This window comes from Oncorhynchus gorbuscha, linkage group LG09 (assembly GCF_021184085.1).
Source record: "Oncorhynchus gorbuscha isolate QuinsamMale2020 ecotype Even-year linkage group LG09, OgorEven_v1.0, whole genome shotgun sequence".
NCBI lineage: Eukaryota > Metazoa > Chordata > Actinopteri > Salmoniformes > Salmonidae > Oncorhynchus > Oncorhynchus gorbuscha.
The window spans coordinates 51,184,676-51,208,451 of record NC_060181.1 but is presented as its reverse complement, the minus strand read 5'-3'; the positions used below and the strand labels follow the sequence as shown (position 1 = coordinate 51,208,451).

General features: G+C 43.6%; 1 protein-coding gene across 1 annotated transcript in view; it reads right to left on the bottom strand.

Moving 5' to 3' along the window:
* Positions 1-23,776, bottom strand: part of dnah7 (dynein, axonemal, heavy chain 7) — a 224,626-nt gene that overhangs the window by 141,319 nt on the left and 59,531 nt on the right. The window contains 9 exon segments of the mRNA XM_046362668.1: positions 904-1,116; positions 1,380-1,507; positions 2,082-2,184; positions 5,612-5,780; positions 6,076-6,185; positions 6,329-6,541; positions 7,139-7,279; positions 8,735-8,933; positions 23,257-23,450. Coding sequence (XP_046218624.1) covers positions 904-1,116; positions 1,380-1,507; positions 2,082-2,184; positions 5,612-5,780; positions 6,076-6,185; positions 6,329-6,541; positions 7,139-7,279; positions 8,735-8,933; positions 23,257-23,450 — 1,470 coding nt within the window.

Below are 23,776 nucleotides of genomic sequence, written 5' to 3'. Positions count from 1 at the left end.
AGAGAGAGAGAGAGAGAGAGAGAGAGAGAGATAATGGTGTGAAGAGGTAGATACATAATGAGAGGGAGACACATTTGGGCCTTGTGGGGAAAGGCATCATTCAGGAGCCTTTGAGTGCACTGACACGCGTTCTCTTTCAGACGAGGGAGTCTTCAGTGGTATTTGGCGCTTTAGCTCAGGGGCAAAATGCAAGCCACTATTTTCCAAAAGTAATTTTGAAAGAGGCGACAGGGTAAAGTCCTGGAGGCGGCAGTGCTGAAATTGATGTAAAAATTACATTAATCCATTGCGGCGCACCGAAAACAACACTTAGAGCCTGGGAAAGAATATGTTCTTTTTATATGGGGAACCTGGTTCTGGGTTCAGATCTTTAACTTTGAAAGTCGATCTTCCAGGTTCTGTCTTCATTGTACTCTGCTATGTCATGCTACGCCCCAATTTCTCAATGTCATCACAATGTCAAAAGAAACTATTTCAATCTAATGTGGCTGCAAAGAGTAATGTTCAACTTCATATTCAACTTCAGACAATGACAACCTGGTTTGAGAGGACAAATTGTCCCATTACTAACAACAAATGTTATTAATAATGTCCCCTTTTGTCTAATTGATCTAGCAATATTAAAAAAAACATCACATTGGTGAAAGTGAGAGGAAAGGAGCAAAGGATAAATGTGGGGACATTGTGGGGCCTGTAGGTATGTACATTTTTTTTGTTTTGCCCTAGCACTACACACCTGATTCCACATATTAAAGGTTTAATGATGAGTTGAAGGAACAGGATTAAGAAACACTGCCGGAGAGGTGAACATTGTGGGAACTTAGAGGCCAGAGGTAAACACTTATTGTGGGTACACTGTAGGGACATGGGCAAAGAGTCAATGTGATGACTTGTGACAGGTACCTTCAGGTTCCCGGCGGCGGTCAGGACAGACTTGACGGCCCTCATGCCGTAGTCATAGTGGTGCTGCATGGACAGCTGTTCTGAACACAGCCTGTAGGTAGCTACGATCTTCACCGACAGTGGCCGGGCAGTCACAAACCCACAAGAGTAGAGCACAATCTCAGATATCATGGCGTAGTCCGGGACCATCATGGCCACCGTCCTGAAGAGAGCCTAGAGAAAGGAAACAACCCACCACAATTGTGCCTGCTTCCCAAATGATACCTTACTCCGTACATAGTGCATTTACAACCCTATGGGCTCTGGTCAAACAAAAGTAGTACACTATGTAGGGAATAGGGTGCCATTTGGGATGTAACCTATGTCATGTGTGCCATCATGTGATCCCGTACAACCAGATGGCTCTTGGGTACAGTCACTGAGGCTTGTGCTAATGTGATCTCAGATAATAATACTAATACATTTAGCACAGGTACCTTTAGGTTGTCTGGCAGTTCAGAGCGACCGGCGTATCCTGGGTTCATGGTGATGAACACAGCACAGGAGGGGTTTAGCTTTAGCTCCGTCCCCTCAAACAGCAGCATTTCAGCATGGGAAGTAATGCCTAAGAGAGAAAATGTATGCATTGTAACGTAATGGATTGTAATGTATGCACGCTTGACTGCCAGTCACTTTGGATAAAAGTGCCTGCTAAATGGCATATATCATTATTATTATATTACAAAGACCGGGACTACATTTGATCAGTGCCATTGACTGACCATGCTAGCGACAAGTAAGAACATGTGGCAAAATGCGCTATAGTTGAAGTACTAACAGTTGAACTACACACCTAAACACCTCTTTGTATGGTGTGAGAATGTGTATTATGGCGTCTAACACACACACAACTCTCTGTATGTTGAGAATCTGTCTTTAATGGACACACACAGCTGTATGGTGTGAGAATGTGTAAATTCTGGGGAATTTCTCTCTCTCACACACACACACACACACACACACACACACACACACACACACACACACACACACACACACACACACACACACACACACACACACACACACACACACACACACACACACACACACACACACACACACACACACACACACACACACACACATACACACACACACACATACACACACACACTATGGGACTCTCTAACACACACCTCTCTGTATGGTGAGAATCTGTTGGGCTACCACTGATAGAACCTCCAGGTCAATGCGGTTGAACTCGTCAAAGCAGGCCCAGGCTCCACAGGACAGCAATCCCTGCCAAGCAACAAGAGATATGACTAAAGAAGCAAGGACATCCACCTCAAATAGAGAATTACATTTGAAACGAGTAAGTAAAATGTTATTATTTTAGTAAACTCATTTATGCACATCTAGGAAATGTATACTAAACACATGTCAATCAGGATTTAGACAGGGACATAGTACCATCTCAGCTGCATCCCTTAGTCAATGTTATTGTATGCTCTCTAAAAAGCAACGTTTAACTTCTTTGGGATAGGGGGCAGCATTTTCAATTTTGGTGAATAGCATGCCCAGAGTGAACTGCCTCCTACTCAGTCCCAGATGCTAATATATGCATATTATTATTGGTATTGGATAGAAAACACTCTGAAGTTTGTAAAACTGTTTGAATGATGTCTGTGAGTATAACAGAACTCATATGGCAGGCAAAAACCTGAGATAAAATCCAAACAGGAAGTGGGAAATATGAAGTATTTGAACTCAGCCCCTAATGAATTCACAGTTGGATATGGGTTATTTTGCACTTCCTAAGGCTTCCACTAGATGTCAACCGTCTTTACAACGTTGTTTCAGGCTTCTCCTGTGAAGGGGGGCTGGATGGGAGCTGTTTGACTAAGGGGTCTGCCAGCAGCCTCTATCTCAGTCATGCGCATTTCACATGAGAGGTATCTCTCGTTCCATTGCTTTTCTACAGACAATGGAATTCTCCGGCTGGAACATTATTGAACATTTATGATAAAAACATCCTAAAGATTGATTCTATACTTAGTTTGACAAGTTTCTTTGACCTGTAATATAACTTTTTGAACCTTTCATCCGACTGGACCTGAACGCGCTTTTGGATTTGTTTACCAAACGCCTTAACAAAAGAAGCTATTTCGACATAAATGGACATAAATGATGGACATTATCGAACAAAACAAACATTTATTGTGGAACTGCGATTCCTGGGAGTGCATTCTGATGAAGATCATCAAATGTAAGTGAATATTTATAATGCTATTTATGACTAATGTTGACTGCGCAAGATGGCGGATATTTATTTTTTCTAGTTTGGGCTCTGAGCGCCGTTCTCAGATTATGCTTTTTCCGTAAATCTGACACAGCGGTTGGATTAAGGAGAAGTGTATCTAAAGTTCCATGCATAACACTTGAATTTTCATCAATGTTTATAATGAGTATTTCTGTGAATTCATGTGGCTCTCTGCAATATCACTGCATGTTTTGGAACTACTGACCATAACACGGCAATGTAAAATAAGATTTTTGGATATAAATATGAACTTTACCGAACTAAACATGTATTGTATTGTACATGTATTGTGTAACATGAAGTCCTATGAGTGTCATCTGATGAAGATCATCAAAGGTTAGTGATTCATTTTTATCTCTATTTGTACTTTTTGTGACTCCTCTCTGGCTGGAAAAATGGCTGGGTTTTTCTGTGAGTTGGTGGTGACCTAACATAATTGTTCGTGGAGCTTTCTCTGTAAAGCATTTTTTAAATCAGACACTGTGGCTGGATGGATGAATGAGAACTTTATCTTTAAAATGGTGCCTAATACTTGTATGTTTGAGAAATTTGATTTATGAAATTTCTATTGATTTGTATTTGGCGCCCTACAATTTCATTGGCTGTTGGCGAGGGGTTCCGCTAGCGGAACGGGGTTCCCAGTCCTAGACAGGTTAAAGATCTAAAGCCTTTGATACTTTGGATCACTCACTGTTATTGCCTTGGTTGTCCTCTGTCGGACTTTATCAAGATGCCTGCAAATGGTTCAATAATGACCTAACTGATAGATCTCAATGTATAGTTGCTGAAATGATTCCTCAAGGTCACAAAATGAGTACCTCAGGGGTCTATTCTAGGGCCAGTACTACTCATATTGTATATTAACGATATTGGTTCCTAAGTGAAGAACTGTATACCTTTATGCTGATGACACTGTGCTGATCTACAAACTGCTTTTAAATGTCATACAAAACTCACTTATTGACCTGAAACAGGTACTGAATGCAGATAAACCTAAATATGTTTTTTTCTAAAGCCCACAGCACTGGCATCACAGACGTACATATTTGCACTTTGAATGGAGCACAAATTAAGTGACTCCACTCATATAAATACCTTGGCATTTGTAATTTAAAGGAGTTATATGTAAAAATGAAGCCCCCTTGTGGAAACTAGGCAATTTGCAACAACACAGCCTCAATTCAAACAACTGTCCCCCCTTCCCTCAAGTTTAGTGTTTGAGTCTTTTGCTTTCGGTTTTGTCCACCAGCTTCAAATTGAAACAGCTGAAACAGACACATACACACAGCGTAACTTGGACCACTTGCGGTTGCCAAGGCATCGTTGTGATATCCATCTTGCTTCCGCACAAGTTCTTTAGGAGGTTCAGTAGTAGCCTATGTCTTAGTACCCATCATGGACAACAGGAGAGCACTCAACCTCGGGGATGTTAGCTATCAGTTAAATGTTTCCCCAAAATCCTTAACTCAAGGCTAAAAGTCTCAATGTGCATGCCACCCAAAAGACAATATCTGTATTGCACTGCATGGCTCCATCAGTATTGTTAGAACAATGTGTCAAGTGTGGATATTAAGAATTTGTCGGTACAAATTCATGTGGGCAGAGAAGTGTTGAGTTAAAACTTGAATTAAATTAAAAGAGGAAAAACCGAAAGGACCCTCTTAAAAATCATCTAAGCTCTTATATAAGTGGCCTGAATCACAATGTCCTGTATTGGGTCAAAAAAAAGTATACAATTCTGTTAAGCAGTTTTTATAAAATGTTATCATCATATTTGAGTAAATAACTGTCCCACGGAATGCCTATAAAGCCCGGTACAGATCTAACAGCCAAGACAAGATGGTTTTATGAAGTTTGCTTGATCTAAACGATGTAGTTTCAGAAAGTCTCATGTCAGCTGCTGGAGTTTCCAAGATGTAACATGTCAAAAGAGACAGATTTGTTTAGCCAATCAAAGAACAGTGTGCTGATGTTCTGTATTTAGCCAAGCAGCTAGCTAGCTAGCCGTTACACATGTGCCCTGTTTGTGGTGCATGTATTTCAAGATACTGGTTTGCTGCAAAGTTTCATCACACCATTCCAAAATGTGTCTCTGTTACCATGGAAACGGTCTCAGCCGTATCTCATATCGTATCTCGTATCTCATATCTTTAATCAGCTGTTCTACAATACAAGATTTTAAAACTGGAACGTTTATCATCATTTAAAAACTGTATTGATGAGCATAGGCTATTCATCAATAGAGCCATGCCAACTAGAAGCTGAGCCCTACAGTAAGAGTGGGTGTGAGGGATCTTAGCCTGGTTAAACATGACTGAACGCTGCACACACCATTGTTTCACTTCACTTATCAATGGTGAGTGTCTGGTTCACTCATGTTTTACCACGCTAGAGGGATATGCCCACCTTGAAGAACTTCCCCAGGGCGATGTAATCCAAGCCGTCGGAGCAGTTGAAGACAACACATTGCTTGGCCACAGCCTTGGCCAGATCTTTGGTGGTCTCCGTCTTCCCTGTACCTGCAGGACCTTCAGGGGCCCCTCCCAAGTATAAGTGCAGGGCCCCAAACAGTGTTCTGTAGGAGAAGTGGCAGACCTGTGTTCAAATGCTATTTGAAATAATTTCAAATACTTTATCTATGCATGATTGTGCTTGCCTGGCACAATGGAACCGATAGAATTGTCACAAGAAGTGCAAACCCCGCACCCTTGGCACTCTAATCCTTCTAGACCAAGTCGCGTGAAAGATTTCATATAGATTTCACATAGTACTTAGGTCTGATTTGAGGGCATTGCATTACAGTCGCAGCACATCAGCATGTCGAGGGTACTGACTTGCCAATGAGTGCGGTGAGTATTAGTGGTCCATACCTGTAGCAGCGGTCAGTAAGTGGAGTGATGACCAGGCGTGGTGTGTTCCCCAGATACTCGTAACCATAAGCAAGGCCGGCGTTGATCATCTTAGTCTGGAGACGGTCTTCCTGTATATATAGAGGTCAAGTCAACACAAACCTGTTCAGTTAGTACTTAATGGAGCCAAAGGTAAAATACATAAGACACAAAACATGCATGCATCCACACATACACACCCAAAAAAAACACATGCACACACACATACACTTACCACCCAGTAGTAGCGTAGCTGACTGAGCCACTCAAAGTCAGTTTCGTCCCTGATGCCTTTCTGGACCAGTGTGGCTAGCACATCTCGGGCATGGACGTCCTGTACCACCAGAGCACCCAGGGTGACCCGGTTCTGCTTGGACAGTTTCCCGCGCACCAGCATCACAATGTCATCGATCTGACTGTTGTTCTGCTGCAGGTAGACATCCAGGGCCTGCAAAACAAAAGGGAGACATCACTGGTTTGACAGGGAAATATATGTCAATCATAGGGTCATATGATGACCCATGCACTCTCAGTAATCTGTGCGGGCTTTTACACACACACACACACACACACACACACACACACACACACACACACACACACACACACACACACACACACACACACACACACACACACACACACACACACACACACACACACACACACACACACACACACACCAGGTTTTTCTTAACATGGTCCAGTGCTCGTCAAGTGGTTCTTCCTCAGTTAATAATAATAATAATATATGCCATTTAGCAGACGCTTTTATCCAAAGCGACTTACAGTCATGTGTGCATACATTCTACGTATGGGTGGTCCCGGGGATCGAACCCACTACCCTGGCGTTACAAGCGAGATAGCACTTAATCTGTTCTGCAGCATGACAGCAGCCTATATTTCCAGATTTCTGTATTTATTTGACAGTGATAATGCACATCAATAAAATGTGCCAGATTAAGCCAGCTGGCTAGTTTTCATCTGCAGATATTATATTATATAATATAAGGTAAACTCTTTCCAATGTAGTTCGGCCTTGTACCTTCTGCCCTGAGACGATGGCCGCGTGAATGTCTTTGGTCCAGTACACCTGGGAAACGCACAGCACAGTCTGGCCGGGCCAGGTACGCACCCAGTTGATCCTCAGGTCCTTGGGGTATGCCTCAATGGCCTCCCCAATCACCTGGGGCACACAACCATTGGATGTGAAAATAATTATCAAAACAACACTGTAATTAGGAGAGAATGTGTATTTTATTTTACCTTTATTTAACTAGGCAAGTCAGTTAAGAACAAATTATTATTTTCAATGACGGCCTAGGAACAGTCTAGTTCAGGGGCAGCTCGGGATTTGATCTTGGAACCATTTGGTTACTAGTCCAACGCTCTAACCACTAGGCTACCTGCCGCCCCTCGTATTGCCACGACTAAAGGCCTATCAGCATAACATTTCTCAAAAATAAAATAAATACATTTTAACGATTCATATGAATATTATATGAATATTAGCTGTAGCCTTCCTTTTGGATTATGTGGCTGCACACTGCTCTTGATAGTATTACTGATATTTAATAAGCTTACATATCGGCCTCATGGCCTTCGTCAGAGCTTTTGTGAATTTTTTAACATTTGCACCCTGATGTAGACCTAGCCCCTCCCACATCCGTTCTACACATCGAATGGGGTTGAAGGCAAAGGGAAAAACATAAGTGCTACCAAATATATCAATATGCATTTCATAAATATTACAAAAGTGTATAAATAAGACGTATGAAACACCTTTGTAAAATCACAATGAGGACATAGCAAGTTTTCATTAGTCATTGGGTACATCGTACGATAAACAGAGAAATCTTAAATAGGCAAATAATTGTATTTAAAAAAAATAGTGTTTCATTTGTATTCTCCCGCTCGCCTCACTTTTCCAAAAATGTAATCCATTAAAGAGTAAATAAAGTTTGTATGGCCTAGGTAAGAAGCCTATATCCCATTTCTGTAGTGTGAGGCAAATGTTATGTCCAAGTACAACCTCAGGAGAGGATCCTATCACAGGGCCTTACCCCCAATCTATCTCTTGCTGAGTGCCAAGAAGAGACCCATCGGGTCCTACTTTTTACAATCTTTGGTATGACTCAGGCTGGGATCGAACTCCCAACCTTCCAATCTCAGGGCGGACACTAACTACAAGGCCACTGAGTTGTGAAAAATATTTTTCAACTTATTTTATTTTTACAAAAAAAATGGGAGAAAATTGTTCTTGAAAAATAAAAGTATCTTCAAATAATTTGCACCAAAATCTACTGTATCCACTTAGAGCTGAATCCTTTATATGGCAAAAATAGTTCAATCTTCAGGTTTAATTTGATCTTGAGTAATTCCCAAAGTACTTTTTACTTCTAATAATTTCTGACGGCTTAAGAAAATTCTGTCTCCGTAGATTCCATCTCATCCAACTGATTGCCTAGCCAGTCCATGGTACACTGTATTGTGGATGTTGATGATACTGTACATTATCTCTCAAAATACTTGTCCAGGGTCAGATATCCAATTTAGCTAATAAATCATATTTTTAAGCAGACCTTAGACACTGATATTAGATCTATTGTTTGACGAGTTGCCATAAGTACTGTAACTGTACCTTATGCAGGGAGCTGATCATACCCATCTCTAGCTCTAGGAGCCATTTCTCCACCTGGCCACGGGCCTTGGAAGTGGAGATTATATCTAGGAGCTCCACCACCTCTCCCTCGCTGCTCTTCATGTGGGTAATGTCCAGCACTTCTGTGAACACCACGTCGTTGATGCCCTCGAAACACTTCTTCAGATGAGGCTGAACCCTAAAGAAAGAAGGGGAAAATAATGGATTGCATTTATGCAGCGTTTTTCACTGGGATGTGTGTGGGTAACTCTTCTCACATTACAAGCACACATTTGTAACACCCTTTTGGGACACAAAGTAGTAAAAAAATATGGGCCTAGTTCACCCCAAAAACAAAGTTTGTCAGGAGCACATACGGTGCATTTGGAAAGTATTTAGACCCCTTGACTTTTTCTACATTTTGTTGCATTACAGCCTTATTCAAAAATAGATTAAATACATGTTTTTCCTCATCAATCTAAAATCATATAATCAAAATTATTACAAATTAAACACAGAAAAACCTTATTTACATAAGTATTCAGACCCTTTGCGAAGAGACTCGAAATTGAGTTCAGGTGCATCCTGTTTCCATTGATCATCCTTGAAATGTCTCTACAACTTAGAGTCCACCTGTGGTAAATTCATTTGAATAGACGTGATTTGGGAAGGCACACACCTGTCTATATAAGGTTCCACTGTTAACAGTACATGTCAGAGCAAAACCAAGCCATGATGTCAAAGGAATTGTCCGTATATCTCCGAGACAGGATTGTGTCGAGGCACAGATCTGGGGAAGGGTACCAAAAAATGTGTGCAGCATTGAAGGTCCCCAAGAACACAGTGGCCTCCATCATTCTCAAAAATTGAGGAAGTTTGGAACCACAACGACTCTTCCTAGAGCTGGCCGCCCCGGCCAAACTGAGCAATCGGGGGAGAAGGGCCTTGTTCAGGGAGGTGACCATAAACCTGACGGTCAGTCTGACAGGGCAGCAGAGTTCCTCTGTGGAGATGGGAGAACCTTCCAGAAGGACAACCATCTCTGCAGCACTCCACAAATTAGAACTTTATGGTAGAGTGGCCAGATGGAAACCACTTCTCAGTAAAAGGCACATGACAGCTCGCTTGGAGTTTGCCCAAATACTCTCAGACCATGAGAAACAAGATTCTCTGGTCTGATGAAACCAAGATTGAACTTTTTGGCCTGAATGTCAAATGTCATGTCTGGAGGAAACCTGGCACCATCCCTACGGTTGAAGGATGGTGGTGGCAGCAAAATACTGTGGGATGTTTTTCAGCGGCAAGGACTGGAGGACTAATTAGGATTGAGGGAAAGATGAACGGAGAAAAGTAGAGAGATCCTTGACAAGAACCTGCTCTACAGTGTTATGCTGGTGAATGAGGACCCAAAAGCGACTTAACGAAAACAGAGTCTTTATTCCAGTATAAGACAAAAGTAATAATCCTGGATATAACAAGGAGAAAACAAAACAGGAAAAAACTTAAATCCACTCGTAGTAGCGAGGACTGACTGGAGACTCGACCATAGACTGCAGTTGCTTAGGGAAGGCACCGACCGTAGCAGACTAAGACACCTGCTCACCCGCAGCATCTGAAGAAGACAAAACACGACAGGGCGAGACCAGGACACAGAACAGCGAACATCATACAAGGATCCGACAAGGACAGAAGCGGAAAACAAGGGGAGAAATAGGGGCTCTAATCAGAGGGCAAAATAGGGGACAGGTGTGAAAAGAGTAAATGAGTGAGTTAGGAGAATGAGGAACAGCTGGGAGCAGGAACGGAACGATAGAGAGAAAAGAGAGAGGGAGGGGGAGAGAGAGGGATAGAAAAAGGGAACGAACCTAATAAGACCAGCAGGGGGAAACGAACAGAAGGGAAAGCACAAGGACAAGACAATATATGACAAAACATGACAGTAGCGGCAACGGAGTAAACATCAATCAGCGAACGGTCCAGCACGTCCCGAGATGGAACCCAACTCCTCTCCTCAGGACCGTATAACCCTCCCAATCCACTAAGTACTGGTGACCACGTCCCCGAGAACGCATGTCCATGATCCTACGTACCTTGTAAATAGGTGCGCCCTCGACAAGGACGGGGGGGAAGACGAACGGGGGCGCGAAGAAAGGGCTTGACACAGGAGACATGGAAGACAGGGTGGACGCGACGAAGATGTCGCGGAAGAAGCAGTCGCACAGCGACAGGATTGACGACCTGGGAGACACGGAACGGACCAATGAACTGCGGAGTCAACTTACGAGAAGCTGTCGTAAGGGGAAGGTTACGAGTGGAAAGCCACACTCTCTGGCCGCGACAATACCTAGGACTCTTAATCCTACGTTTATTGGCGGCTCTCACAGTCTGCGCCCTGTAACGGCAAAGTGCAGACCTCACCCTCCTCCAGGTGCGCTCACAACGTTGGACAAACGCCTGAGCGGAGGGAACGCTGGACTCGGCGAGCTGGGACGAGAACAGAGGAGGCTGGTACCCCAGACTACTCTGAAACGGAGATAGCCCGGTAGCAGACGAAGGAAGCGAGTTGTGAGCGTATTCTGCCCAGGGGAGCTGTTCTGCCCAAGACGCAGGGTTTCTAAAAGAAAGGCTGCGTAATATGAGACCAATCGTTTGATTGGCCCTTTCTGCTTGACCGTTAGACTGGGGATGAAAACCGGAAGAGAGACTGACGGAAGCACCAATCAAACGACAGAACTCCCTCCAAAACTGTGACGTGAATTGCGGACCTCTGTCTGAAACGGCGTCTAACGGGAGGCCATGAATTCTGAACACATTCTCAATGATGATTTGTGCCGTCTCCTTAGCGGAAGGAAGCTTAGCGAGGGGAATGAAATGTGCCGCCTTAGAGAACCTATCGACAACCGTAAGAATCACAGTCTTCCCCGCAGACGAAGGCAGACCGGTAATGAAGTCTAAGGCGATGTGAGACCATGGTCGAGAAGGAATGGGAAGCGGTCTGAGACGACCGGCAGGAGGAGAGTTACCTGACTTAGTCTGCGCGCAGTCCGAACAAGCAGCCACGAAACGGCGCGTGTCACGCTCCTGAGTAGGCCACCAAAACCGCTGGCGAATAGAAGCAAGTGTACCTCGAACGCCGGGATGGCCAGCTAACTTGGCAGAGTGAGCCCACTGAAGAACAGCCAGACGAGTAGAAACAGGAACGAAAAGAAGGTTACTAGGACAAGCGCGCGGCGCCGCTGTGTGAGTAAGTGCTTGCTTAACCTGTCTCTCAATTCCCCAGACAGTCAACCCGACAACACGCCCATAAGGAAGAATCCCCTCGGGATCGGTAGAAGCCACAGAAGAACTAAAGAGACGGGATAAGGCTTGGTGTTCTTATTACCCGGGCGATAAGAAATCACGAACTCGAAACGAGCGAAAAACAACGCCCAACGAGCTTGACGTGCATTAAGTCGTTTGGCAGAACGGATGTACTCAAGGTTCTTATGGTCAGTCCAAACGACAAAAGGAACGGTCGCCCCCTCCAACCACTGTCGCCATTCGCCTAGGGCTAAGCGGATGGCGAGCAGTTCGCGGTTACCCACATCATAGTTGCGTTCCGATGGCGACAGGCGATGAGAAAAATAAGCGCAAGGATGGACCTTATCGTCAGACTTGAAGCGCTGGGATAGAATGGCTCCCACGCCCACCTCTGAAGCGTCAACCTCGACAATGAATTGTTTAGTGACGTCAGGAGTAACAAGGATAGGAGCGGACGTAAAACGCTTCTTGAGGAGATCAAAAGCTCCCTGGGCGGAACCGGACCACTTAAAGCACGTCTTGACAGAAGTAAGAGCTGTGAGAGGGGCAGCAACTTGACCGAAATTACGAATGAAACGCCGATAGAAATTAGCGAAACCTAGAAAGCGCTGCAACTCGACACGTGACCTTGGAACGGGCCAATCACTGACAGCCTGGACCTTAGCGGGATCCATCTGAATGCCTTCAGCGGAAATAACAGAACCGAGAAATGTGACAGAGGAGACATGAAAGGCGCACTTCTCAGCCTTCACGTAGAGACAATTCTCTAAAAGGCGTTGGAGTACACGTCGAACGTGCTGAACATGAATCTCGAGTGACGGAGAAAAAAATCAGGATATCGTCAAGGTAGACAAAAACAAAGATGTTCAGCATGTCTCTCAGTACATCATTAACTAATGCCTGAAAAACAGCTGGAGCATTAGCGAGACCGAACGGCAGAACCCGGTACTCAAAATGCCCTAACGGAGTGTTAAATGCCGTTTTCCACTCGTCCCCCTCTCTGATGCGCACGAGATGGTAAGCATTACGAAGGTCCAACTTAGTAAAGAACCTGGCTCCCTGCAGAATCTCGAAGGCTGACGACATAAGGGGAAGCGGATAACGATTCTTAACCGTTATGTCATTCAGCCCTCGATAATCCACGCAGGGGCGCAGAGTACCGTCCTTCTTCTTAACAAAAAAAAACCCTGCTCCGGCGGGAGAGGAAGAAGGCACTACGGTGCCGGCGTCGAGAGAAACAGACAAATAATCCTCGAGAGCCTTACGTTCGGGAGCCGACAGAGAGTATAGTCTACCCCGAGGGGGAGTGGTCCCCGGAAGGAGATCAATACTACAATCATACGACCGGTGAGGAGGAAGGGAGTTGGCTCTGGACCGACTGAAGACCGTGCGCAGATCATGATATTCCTCCGGCACTCCTGTCAAATCACCAGGTTCCTCCTGAGAAGAGGGGACAGAAGAAACAGGAGGGATAGCAGACATTAAACACTTCACATGACAAGAAACGTTCCAGGATAGGATAGAATTACTAGACCAATTAATAGAAGGATTATGACATACTAGCCAGGGATGACCCAAAACAACAGGTGTAAAAGGTGAACGAAAAATCAAAAAGGAAATGGTCTCACTGTGGTTACCAGATACTGTGAGGGTTAAAGGTAGTGTCTCATATCTGATACTGGGGAGAAGACTACCATCTAAGGCGAACATGGGCGTGGGCTTCCCTAACTGTCTGACAGGAATGTCATGTTTCCGAGCCCATGCTTCGTCCATAAAACAACCCTCAGCCCCAGAGTCTATCAAGGCACTGCATGAAGCAGCCGAACCGGTCCAGCGTAGATGGACCGACATGGTAGTACAGGATCTTGATGCAGAGACCTGAGTAGTAGCACTCACCAGTAGCCCTCCGCTTACTGATGAGCTCTGGCTTTTACTGGACATGAATTGACAAAATGTCCAGCAGAACCGCAATAGAGGCAAAGGCGGTTGGTGATCCTCCGTTCCCTCTCCTTAGTCGAGATGCGAATACCTCCCAGCTGCATGGGCTCAGTCTCTGAGCCGGAGGGAGGAGATGGTTGCGATGCGGAGAGGGGAAACACCGTTAACGCGAGCTCTCTTCCACGAGCTCGGTGACGAAGATCTACCCGTCGTTCTATGCGGATGGCGAGTGCAATCAAAGAGTCCACACTGGAAGGAACCTCCCGGGAGAGAATCTCATCCTTAACCTCAGCGTGGAGTCCCTCCAGAAAACAAGCGAGCAACGCCGGCTCGTTCCAGTCACTAGAGGCAGCAAGAGTGCGAAACTCTATAGAGTAATCCGTTATGGATCGAACACCTTGACATAGGGAAGCCAGGGCCCAAGAAGCCTCCCTACCAAAAACTGAACGATCAAAAACCCGTATCATCTCCTCTTTAAAGTTCAGATAATTGTTAGAACACTCAGCCTTTGCCTCCCAGATAGCTGTGCCCCACTCTCGAGCCCGACCAGTAAGGAGTGAAATGACGTAAGCAATCCGAGCTCTCTCTCTTGAGTATGTGTTGGGTTGGAGAGAGAACACAATATCACACTGGGTGAGAAAGGAGCGGCACTCAGTGGGCTGCCCAGAATAACATGGTGGGTTATTAACCCTAGGTTCCGGAGACTCGGAAGACCAGGAAGTAGCTGGTGGCACGAGACGAAGACTCTGAAACTGTCCTGAGAGGTCGGAAACCTGAGCGGCCAGGGTCTCAACGGCATGACGAGCAGCAGACAATTCCTGCTCGTGTCTGCCGAGCATAGCTCCCTGGATCTCGACGGCAGTGTTACGAGAATCCGTAGTCGCTGGGTCCATTCTTGGTCGGATCCTTCTGTTATGCTGGTGAATGAGGACCCAAAAGCGACTTAACGAAAACAGAGTCTTTATTCCAGTATAAGACAAAAGTAATAATCCTGGATATAACAAGGAGAAAACAAAACAGGAAAAAACTTAAATCCACTCGTAGTAGCGAGGACTGACTGGAAACTCGACCATAGACTGCTCACCCGCAGCATCTGAAGAAGACAAAACACGACAGGGCGAGAACAGGACACAGAACAGCGAACATCATACAAGGATCCGACAAGGACAGAAGCGGAAAACAAGGGGAGAAATAGGGGCTCTAATCAGAGGGCAAAATAGGGGACAGGTGTGAAAAGAGTAAATGAGTGAGTTAGGAGAATGAGGAACAGCTGGGAGCAGGAACGGAACGATAGAGAGAAGAGAGAGAGGGAGGGGGAGAGAGAGGGATAGAAAAAGGGAACAAACCTAATAAGACCAGCAGGGGGAAACGAACAGAAGGGAAAGCACAAGGACAAGACAATATATGACAAAACATGACATACAGTGCTTAGGACCTCAGACTGGGGCGAAGGTTCAACTACCAACAGGGCAATGATCCTGAAAATAGCTGTGCAGTGACGCTCCCCATCCAACCTGACAGAGCTAGAGAGGATCTGCAGAGAAGAATGGGAGAAACTCCCCAAATACTAAATATGAATATGTAAATGTGATATTTCCGTTTTTTTTTTGTAATATATTAGCAAATATGTCTAATCCACCTGTTTTTGCATTGTTATTATGGGGTATTGTGTGTAAATTGATGAGGGGAAAAACCAATTAAATCAATTTTAGAATAAGACTGTAATGTAACAAAATGTGGAAAAAGTCAAGGGGTCTGAATACTTTCCGAATGTACTGTAGACCTACAGCCAGACGCACAACACATATTGCATGGAACATGGACACTGATTTCAGACCCCTTGATACACTTTTTATGTATCAAAACTGCCAAACATGTTTTTTTGATGTTGATTGGATAGGATAGATACAGAGGAAAGATAGAGGAGAGAATGTGCTAAAATAGCAGTGGGATGTAAACAAACCCATGCAGCGGTATATGTTTTTTGGGTACAGCTGCTTACACTGCTTGATTATCCTAGGCCACAAAACTAACAAACTTGAGATTTTAGGAATAATCATAGAAGGCGTAATCCAAATGTGAGCAGGTAGCCTACTTATCTTGGCCCTCCTGGGTGGCAAAGTCATTGCTTTCTTTGCATAACTTCCCACAATTAGATGTCCTTCCCTATCTGTATAACACTGCCACAGTAAGAGCATCTCGTTTAGGCCTACTGCTTGTGATTATAATATTGCATGCAAGGGTTTGCCTGGAAAATCAACAAAATGTCTGTTATTCACACCGCACGCAAAACTATTGCATCTGGCCTAATCTTGATGATAATCGGCTATTGATTGTCCTCTAACCACCAGTCGGGGAACACAAAAGAGACTAATCAAATCTCAAATACGACACACGCACCACGCTTAAGCGTTTTGTTGTGCTTTCTGTGACAAATTACTTTGCAATACATTATTTTGTGTTGGATTGAAGTCGAACACTAAAGATAAAATTAAAACAGTTCTGAAAAAAAGGACCGTCGTTAATTTAAAAAATAGTAATGAATCATAAAGCAACCAAGCAGCGTTGGAGAAAATGTGTGGCTGCATGAAATGGTTGTGTGGGTTGACTGGGTTGGTCTGGTGAAACTTTGATACAGAAAGAACTGCGGTAAAGCTCTACAGATGGGAGAATATCACATCCTTGCTCAAAAGGGCATTAAGACGGCACACTAGGTCCTATTCAGCCTCGCAACAGATTCATCGCCTTGCCAAAATCAAACTACCGTAGGTGTTTGGAAAATTCTGTCTTTTCAGAAAAGTCAGTGACTGCACGAGGCGACATGAGGCTAATGAAATTCATGGCAGTAGTGGATGAGAAGGGGAAAAAAGAAACAGAAGAGTAAAGGGCTGAGCCTCCTTTGTCTGAAATCACATTCATTATAAACCACATACAGTACCTTTGGTGAAATAAGACAAGGCATGCTTATCAGCCTTTCGCCTACTCAGGGAGCCACAGTGGAGTAAGTAGGGCAGAGTGTCGTGAGGAGAAGACATTATATAATTAAATTCCCACAGTAAGTACAGGATTTTCATTTTCGAAGCCTCAACTTTTTCTCTTCTTCTCCTTATTCCCATCTCTTTTGAGCCGTCTTGATGAGGTGGTTCGGAGCATTTCTTTTTTGCTGAATGAAGTGTATGTAGTGGCCAAGTATGTGTGTTCTGATCATATTATACAACGCAGCCCGTCTAGTGTTCAACCTTCCCAAGTTCTCTCACGTCACCCCGCTCCTCCGCTCTCTCCACTGGCTTCCAGTTGAAGCTCGCATCCGCTACAAGACCATGGTGCTTGCCTACGGAGCTGTGAGGGGAACGGCACCTCAGTACCTCCAGGCTCTGATCAGGCCCTACACCCAAATAAGGGCACTGCGTTCATCCACCTCTGGCCTGCTCGCCTCCCTACCACTGAGGAAGTACAGTTCCCGCTCAGCTCAGTCAAAACTGTTCGCTGCTCTGGCTCCCCAATGGTGGAACAAACTCCCTCACGACACCAGGACAGCGGAGTCAATCACCACCTTCCGGAGACACCTGAAACCCCACCTCTTTAAGGAATACCTAGGATAGGATAAAGTAATCCTTCTCACCCCCCCCCCCCTTAAAATATTTAGATGCACTATTGTAAAGTGGTTGTTCCACTGGATGTCATAAGGTGAATGCACCAATTTGTAAGTCGCTCTGGATAAGAGCGTCTGCTAAATGACTTAAATGTAATGTAATGTAAATTATACTTTGGTAGGTTATTCTCTGAACAGGAGTTGTGAGAAACACCATGTAAATATGCCCATATACATCACTACGGAAGGAACTCAAATGCCATCACTACTTTAAAGCCTCTGTATGACCAACCACGACAATGCATCTATATATTGTATAAATAACCCTAACATCTGATACACAATAAGAGACATGGCACCGTACTGTATGTCTGCCGTCTTTTGCGTGCTCCAACTCGACTTTGCTATTTTGTGATTCTTTTGGCATTTATCTTTACTTTTTTTGCTCGAAATGTGCCTGCTATTATTTCCTATGATTAACAAAAACTTTTGGACATCGGCAGTTAATAAACAAAATTCCGGCATCAACTTCGATTCATCTGCCTGGGCTTCGATTCATCGCCTCTGACCAAATCCTTGGGCTACAAAAGAGGAAACGCATTCGAAAAAAAGGCGTCCTGGTAAGACTAAGGAGAGGAGAAAACCAGCCACCACTTCCCTCAAAGAGACTCTTGTAAATGCAATATTGTTTTTCTGAAACATGGCTTTCTGACAAGATACCCCCGATGGCTAGGGTGTTACGGTTCAGTAGGTATTGCGGTTTTGGGGTCATGGCACGGTTCGGTTTCAGTTCAGAGGGAAACTGAAATGCCAACAGTTACTGTAGTTCATTTTTGTTTATTTAAGAAAATACTAAGTACTATACTACTCCACAATAAATCAAATCAAATTTGTCACATGTGCCGAATACAACAGGAAAAATACAACCTTACAGTAAAATGCTTACTTAACTAACAATGCAGCTATAAGAAAAATAACTGTTAAGTAAAAAATTGATAAGTATAATAAATTAATAATTAATTAATTAGGCCTTTCATTAGCAGCAGTAAAATAACAGTAGCAAGGCTATATACAGGGGTTACCGATACAGAGTCAATGTGCTGGGGCACAGGTTAGTTGAGGTAATTGAGGTAATATGTACATGTAGGTAAAATTCAAGTGACTATGGAAACATAATAAACAGAGAGCAGCAGCAGCTTAAAAGAGGGGTGTGGGGTGGGGGGGGCATTTGATTAGCTGTTCAGGAGTCTTATCGGGGGTAAAAGCTGTACTAACCTAAATGACAGAGTGAAAAGAAGGAAGCCTGTATAGAATACAAATGTTCCAAAACATGCATCCTGTTTGCAATAAGGCACTAAAGTAAATCTGCCAAAAATGTGGCAAAAAAATGTATGTCCAGAATATAAAATGCGTTATGTTTTGGGCAAATCCAACTCAACACATCACTGAGGACCACTCTTCATATTTTTAAGCATGGTGGTGGGTGCATCACGTTATGGGTATGCTTGTCATCGGCAAGGACCAGGGAGTTTTTTTAAGATGAAAATAAACAGAATAGAGCAAAGCACAAGCAAAATCCTAGAGGAAAACATGTATATACAATACATGACCAAAAGTGTGTAGACACCCCTTCAAATTAGTGGATTCGGCTATTTCAGCCACAACCATTGCTGAATGGTGTATAAAATTGAGCACACAGCCATGCAATCTCCATAGACAAACATGGACAGCAGAACAGCCTTACTGAAGAGCTCAGTGACTTTCAAAGTAGCACAGTCATAGCATGCCACCTTTCCAAGAAGTCAGTTCATCATATGTCTGCCTTGCTAGACCTGCCTCAGTGAACTGTAAGTGCTGTTATTGTGAAGTGGAAACATCTAGGAGCAACAACGGCTCAGCCGCGAAGTGATAGGCCACACAAGCTCACAGAACAAGACCGCCGAGTGCTGAAGCGTGTAAAGCGTAAAAAATAGCCTGTCCTTGGTTGCAACACTCACTACCAAGTTCCAAACTGCCTCTGGAAGCAACGTCGGCATAATAACTGTTCGTCGGGAGCTTCATGAAATGGGTTTCCATGGCCGAGCAGCCACACACAAGCCTAAGCTCACCAATGCGCAATGCCAAGCGTCGGCTGGAGTGGTGGAAAGCTCGCCGCCATTGGACTCTGGAGCAGTGGAAACGCATTCTCTGGAGTGATGAATCACGCTTCACCATCTGTCAGTCCGACGGATGAATCTTGGTATGGCAGATGCCAGAAGAACGCTACCTGTCCCAATGCAAAGTGCCAACTGTAAAGTTTGGTGGAGGAGGAAAGGCTGTTTTTCATGATTTGGGCTAGGCCCCTTAGTTCCATTGAAGGGAAATCTTAATGCTACAGCATAGAATGACATTCTAGACAATTCTAGACAATTCTATACCATGACTGATATAGCTAAGATCATACCCACACAAATACTGAAATATACACTGAACTAAAAAATATACCAAACATGCAACAATTTCAAAGATTTTACTGAGTTACAGTTCATATAAGGAAATCAGTCAAATTAAATAAATTCATTAGGCCCTAATCTATGGATTTCACATGACAGGGAATAAAGATGTTTCTATTGGTCACAGAAACCTTTAAAAAAACGTAGGGGTGTAGATCAGAAAACCATTCAGTATCGGTTCTGACCACCATTGGCCTCCTTCACATGGAGTTGATCAGGCTGTTGATTGTGGCCTGTGGAATGTTGTCCCACTCCTCTTCAATGGCTATGTGAAGTTGCTGGATATTGGCGGGTCTGGAACACGCTGTCATACACGTCGATCTAAAGCACCCCAAACATAATCAATGGTTGACGTGTCTTGTGAGTATGCAGGCCATAAAAGACCCTGGGACATTTTCAGCTTCCAGGAATTGTGTACAGATCCGTGCGACATGGGGTCGTGCATTATCATGCAAACATGTGATGGCGGTGGATGAATGGCACAACAATGGATCTCAGGATCTCGTCACAGTATCTCTGTGCATTCAAATTTCCATAGATAAAATGCAATTGTGTTCGTTGTCCATAGCTTATGCTTACCCATATCGTCACCCCACCTTCACCATGTGGCACATGTTTCACAATAGGGCTGGGCGATATGGCCAAAATGTCATATCATGGTATTTTTCTAATTTTGGACGGAAGAACGGTATTTGGCGGTATTTTATGTTTTTGATTAATAAAAGTTCTACATTTTCTTTATGAGTAGTGCGTGACCCTAGGGTGGCAACACATATATTCAAAATTATTTAAATGGGTCTTTCACCATTCGGATTGTTTTATACTGTTCAATTCAACTTCAACCAAAAATAATTTCCTGCATTTCCACCAATTTCTGCATTTCCTGCACTCATTTGAGATCATTTTCACACTGCCACGATATGGGCAAAAATACTAGGCCTTAATTTTAACCAAATGTTGCAATTGTGATTTAGATTAAAAAAACACTTGGGTAAACTTTTGGAATCATGGAAATATAATGTTTATTATAATTATATAGTTAGAATATAAGTAAGTGGGCACTTTGAATACAGTGTTGTTTGACATGACAACAAATGAAAATGCAATGGAGTTATTGTGACAGGTTAGGAACCAAAGTGATGTTCCGTGTTTCCTATGGGACCCTATAATCTTTAGCTACATTAAAACTTTATTCATATAGCCAACATATTCATGCTTCGCCTGTTCCTCTTTGATTTAGAAGATACTGTTGCACAAACAACATGTTGATTTAGGCCTCAGTACTTTTAGCCAGTTAACTAGTGATTAGCATTAGGGGCTAACACGAGTTAGCATAACTTGCAAAGAAAATACAAACTAGCTGTTTGCAGATGTAAGAAACACAAACTAATATTGCAATTATAAAATGCTTGTGGATTTATTTTAAGATCAAAGTGGAAACAACATTGTTGTCATCAACATTGTTGCATGTGCTGCATTGACCATGGAAACTGAACGAAAGCGTCTAGTGGTCAAGCAACAACAAACCCGCTCCTTGAGTGACTGGGGGTGGGACTAGGTCTGTGAGGAAAGCAGCATGGAGAGAGAGAGAGAGAGAGCAGAGAGGGATGACTCAAGTAGCGGAGTCAACAAACCAAACAATCAAATACTGTTATAGAAGGTAAAGTAAAAACACAAACCGGTATGTGCATCAATACCAGTATATAGTAAAATACAGTATACCGCCCAGCCCTACTTCACAACGTTGACATCAGCAAACCGCTCGCCCACACGACGCCAAACAATCCATCTGCCATCTGCCCGGTCCAGTTGAAACAGGGATTAATCCGTGAAGAGCACACTTCTCCAGCGTGCCAGTGGCTGTCAAATGTGAGCATTTGCCCACTGAAGTCGGTTACGTGGAGAAAATCTTAGGTTGTGCAAACCCACACTTTCATCAGCTATCAGGTATCCCTCTCACCCTCTCACCCCCCCCCTTTAAGATTTAGATGCACTATTGTAAAGTGACTGTTCCACTGGATGTCTTAAGGTGAATGCACCAATTTGTAAGTCGCTCTGGATAAGAGCGTCTGCTAAATGACTTAAATGTAAATGTATCTGGGTGGCTGGTCTCAGACTTTCCCACAGGTGAAGCCGGATGTGGGGGTCCTGAGCTGGCGTGGTTAAACACGGTCTGCGGTTGTGAGGCCAGTTGGACAAACTACCAAATTCTCTAAAAGGATGTTGGAGGCGGCTTACGGTGGAGAAATTAACATGACATTTTCTGGTAACAGCTCTGGTGGACATTAATGCAGTCAGCATGCCAATTGAACTTTCCCTCAAACATCTGTGGCATTGTGTTGTGTGACAAAATTGCACACTTTAGAATAGCCTTTAATTTTTCCCAGCACAAGGTGCACCTGTTTAATGATCATGCTGTTTAATCAGCCTCTTGATATGCCACACATGTCATGTGAGGAATATGTTGGCAGAGGAAATGCTCACTAACAGGGATGTAAACAAATTTGTGCACAAAATTAGAAAGAAATTAGCTTTTTATGCGTATGGAACATTTCTGGGATCTTTAATTTTAGCTCACAAAACATGGGACAAACAGTTTACATGTTGCGTTTATATTTTTGTTCAGAGTTTTTCAGATCTTCCTAACAAGTGGTTAGTGTGTCCCTGAAGTCTTAGAGCAAAGGCTTGAGCCGTGATTTTTCAAGAGCAATCAATTTAATTTCAGCAGTGTCACAATCAAGCTAGTGATTGCCTGCCTCAGTTGAGTTACACTCTAGGACCTTGGGCAAGAAGCACTTTATCCACAAAAATAACCCACTTTTACGGCTTAAAGGGATAGATTTACAAAGAGTTTACATTGCTGCAAAGCTTGGGCACCTCTCATAGTCGGGAGGGAACACAAATCATACTGTTTACTTCCATTTACCCACCTATCAATGCTACAATACAATGCATAATTTACAGTGTAACGCACTCGTGAAACAGGGTTAATCCCACATGGATAGGACTGTAACAGTCATTTTAGCGTTTGCTTTACCCTGCCTGGAGTGCCAGATGGACAGTTTTCCATTTTAAGGCTATTCCATTGGTTCCATTGTGCTAGGCAAGTTCATTCAAGCCCAATTAAGTATTTAAAATGATTTCAAATAGTATTTGAACCCAGGTCTGAACGGGTATAAGGTTAATGCCAGTGCTCTTACCTTGTGGGGTCTTTGGTTTCAGACAGGATCTCCAGCAGCTCGTCGTTGGACAGGAAGAAGAATCGTGGAAAGTAGAGGCGCTTCTTCTCCAAGTATTCATTAAGGCCCTTCAGGATCAACTCCAGGAACTCATTTGACTTCTTCAGCTTCTCCAGCATCTGGTCGATGGCCACCACGGCCAGCACGTGCTTGTCCTGTCAGGAATAGAGGTAAATTGAATATTTCCAATAATCTGGGTCTGTCCTGTATTTAAAGGAGCAATCTGCAATTGCAACATCAAATTTTGGACTTAAATTAGTAATAACTAGAAAAGGACATGTACTGAAGTGAATGTGGTTTGCTTGCTAGTCTTGAAGTATTTATGGTTGTGAAATAGTAGTATTAATGGTAGTAATACGGTTTTCATAGTGTGTGTTAGTTATAGTGACCCATTTCGGGGTGGTTTGCAGGGTAGGAAATTAACACCCACCACCCACCAAATGTGGGTAGAATTTGGCGTGGTGGGTAAGAATATCTATTT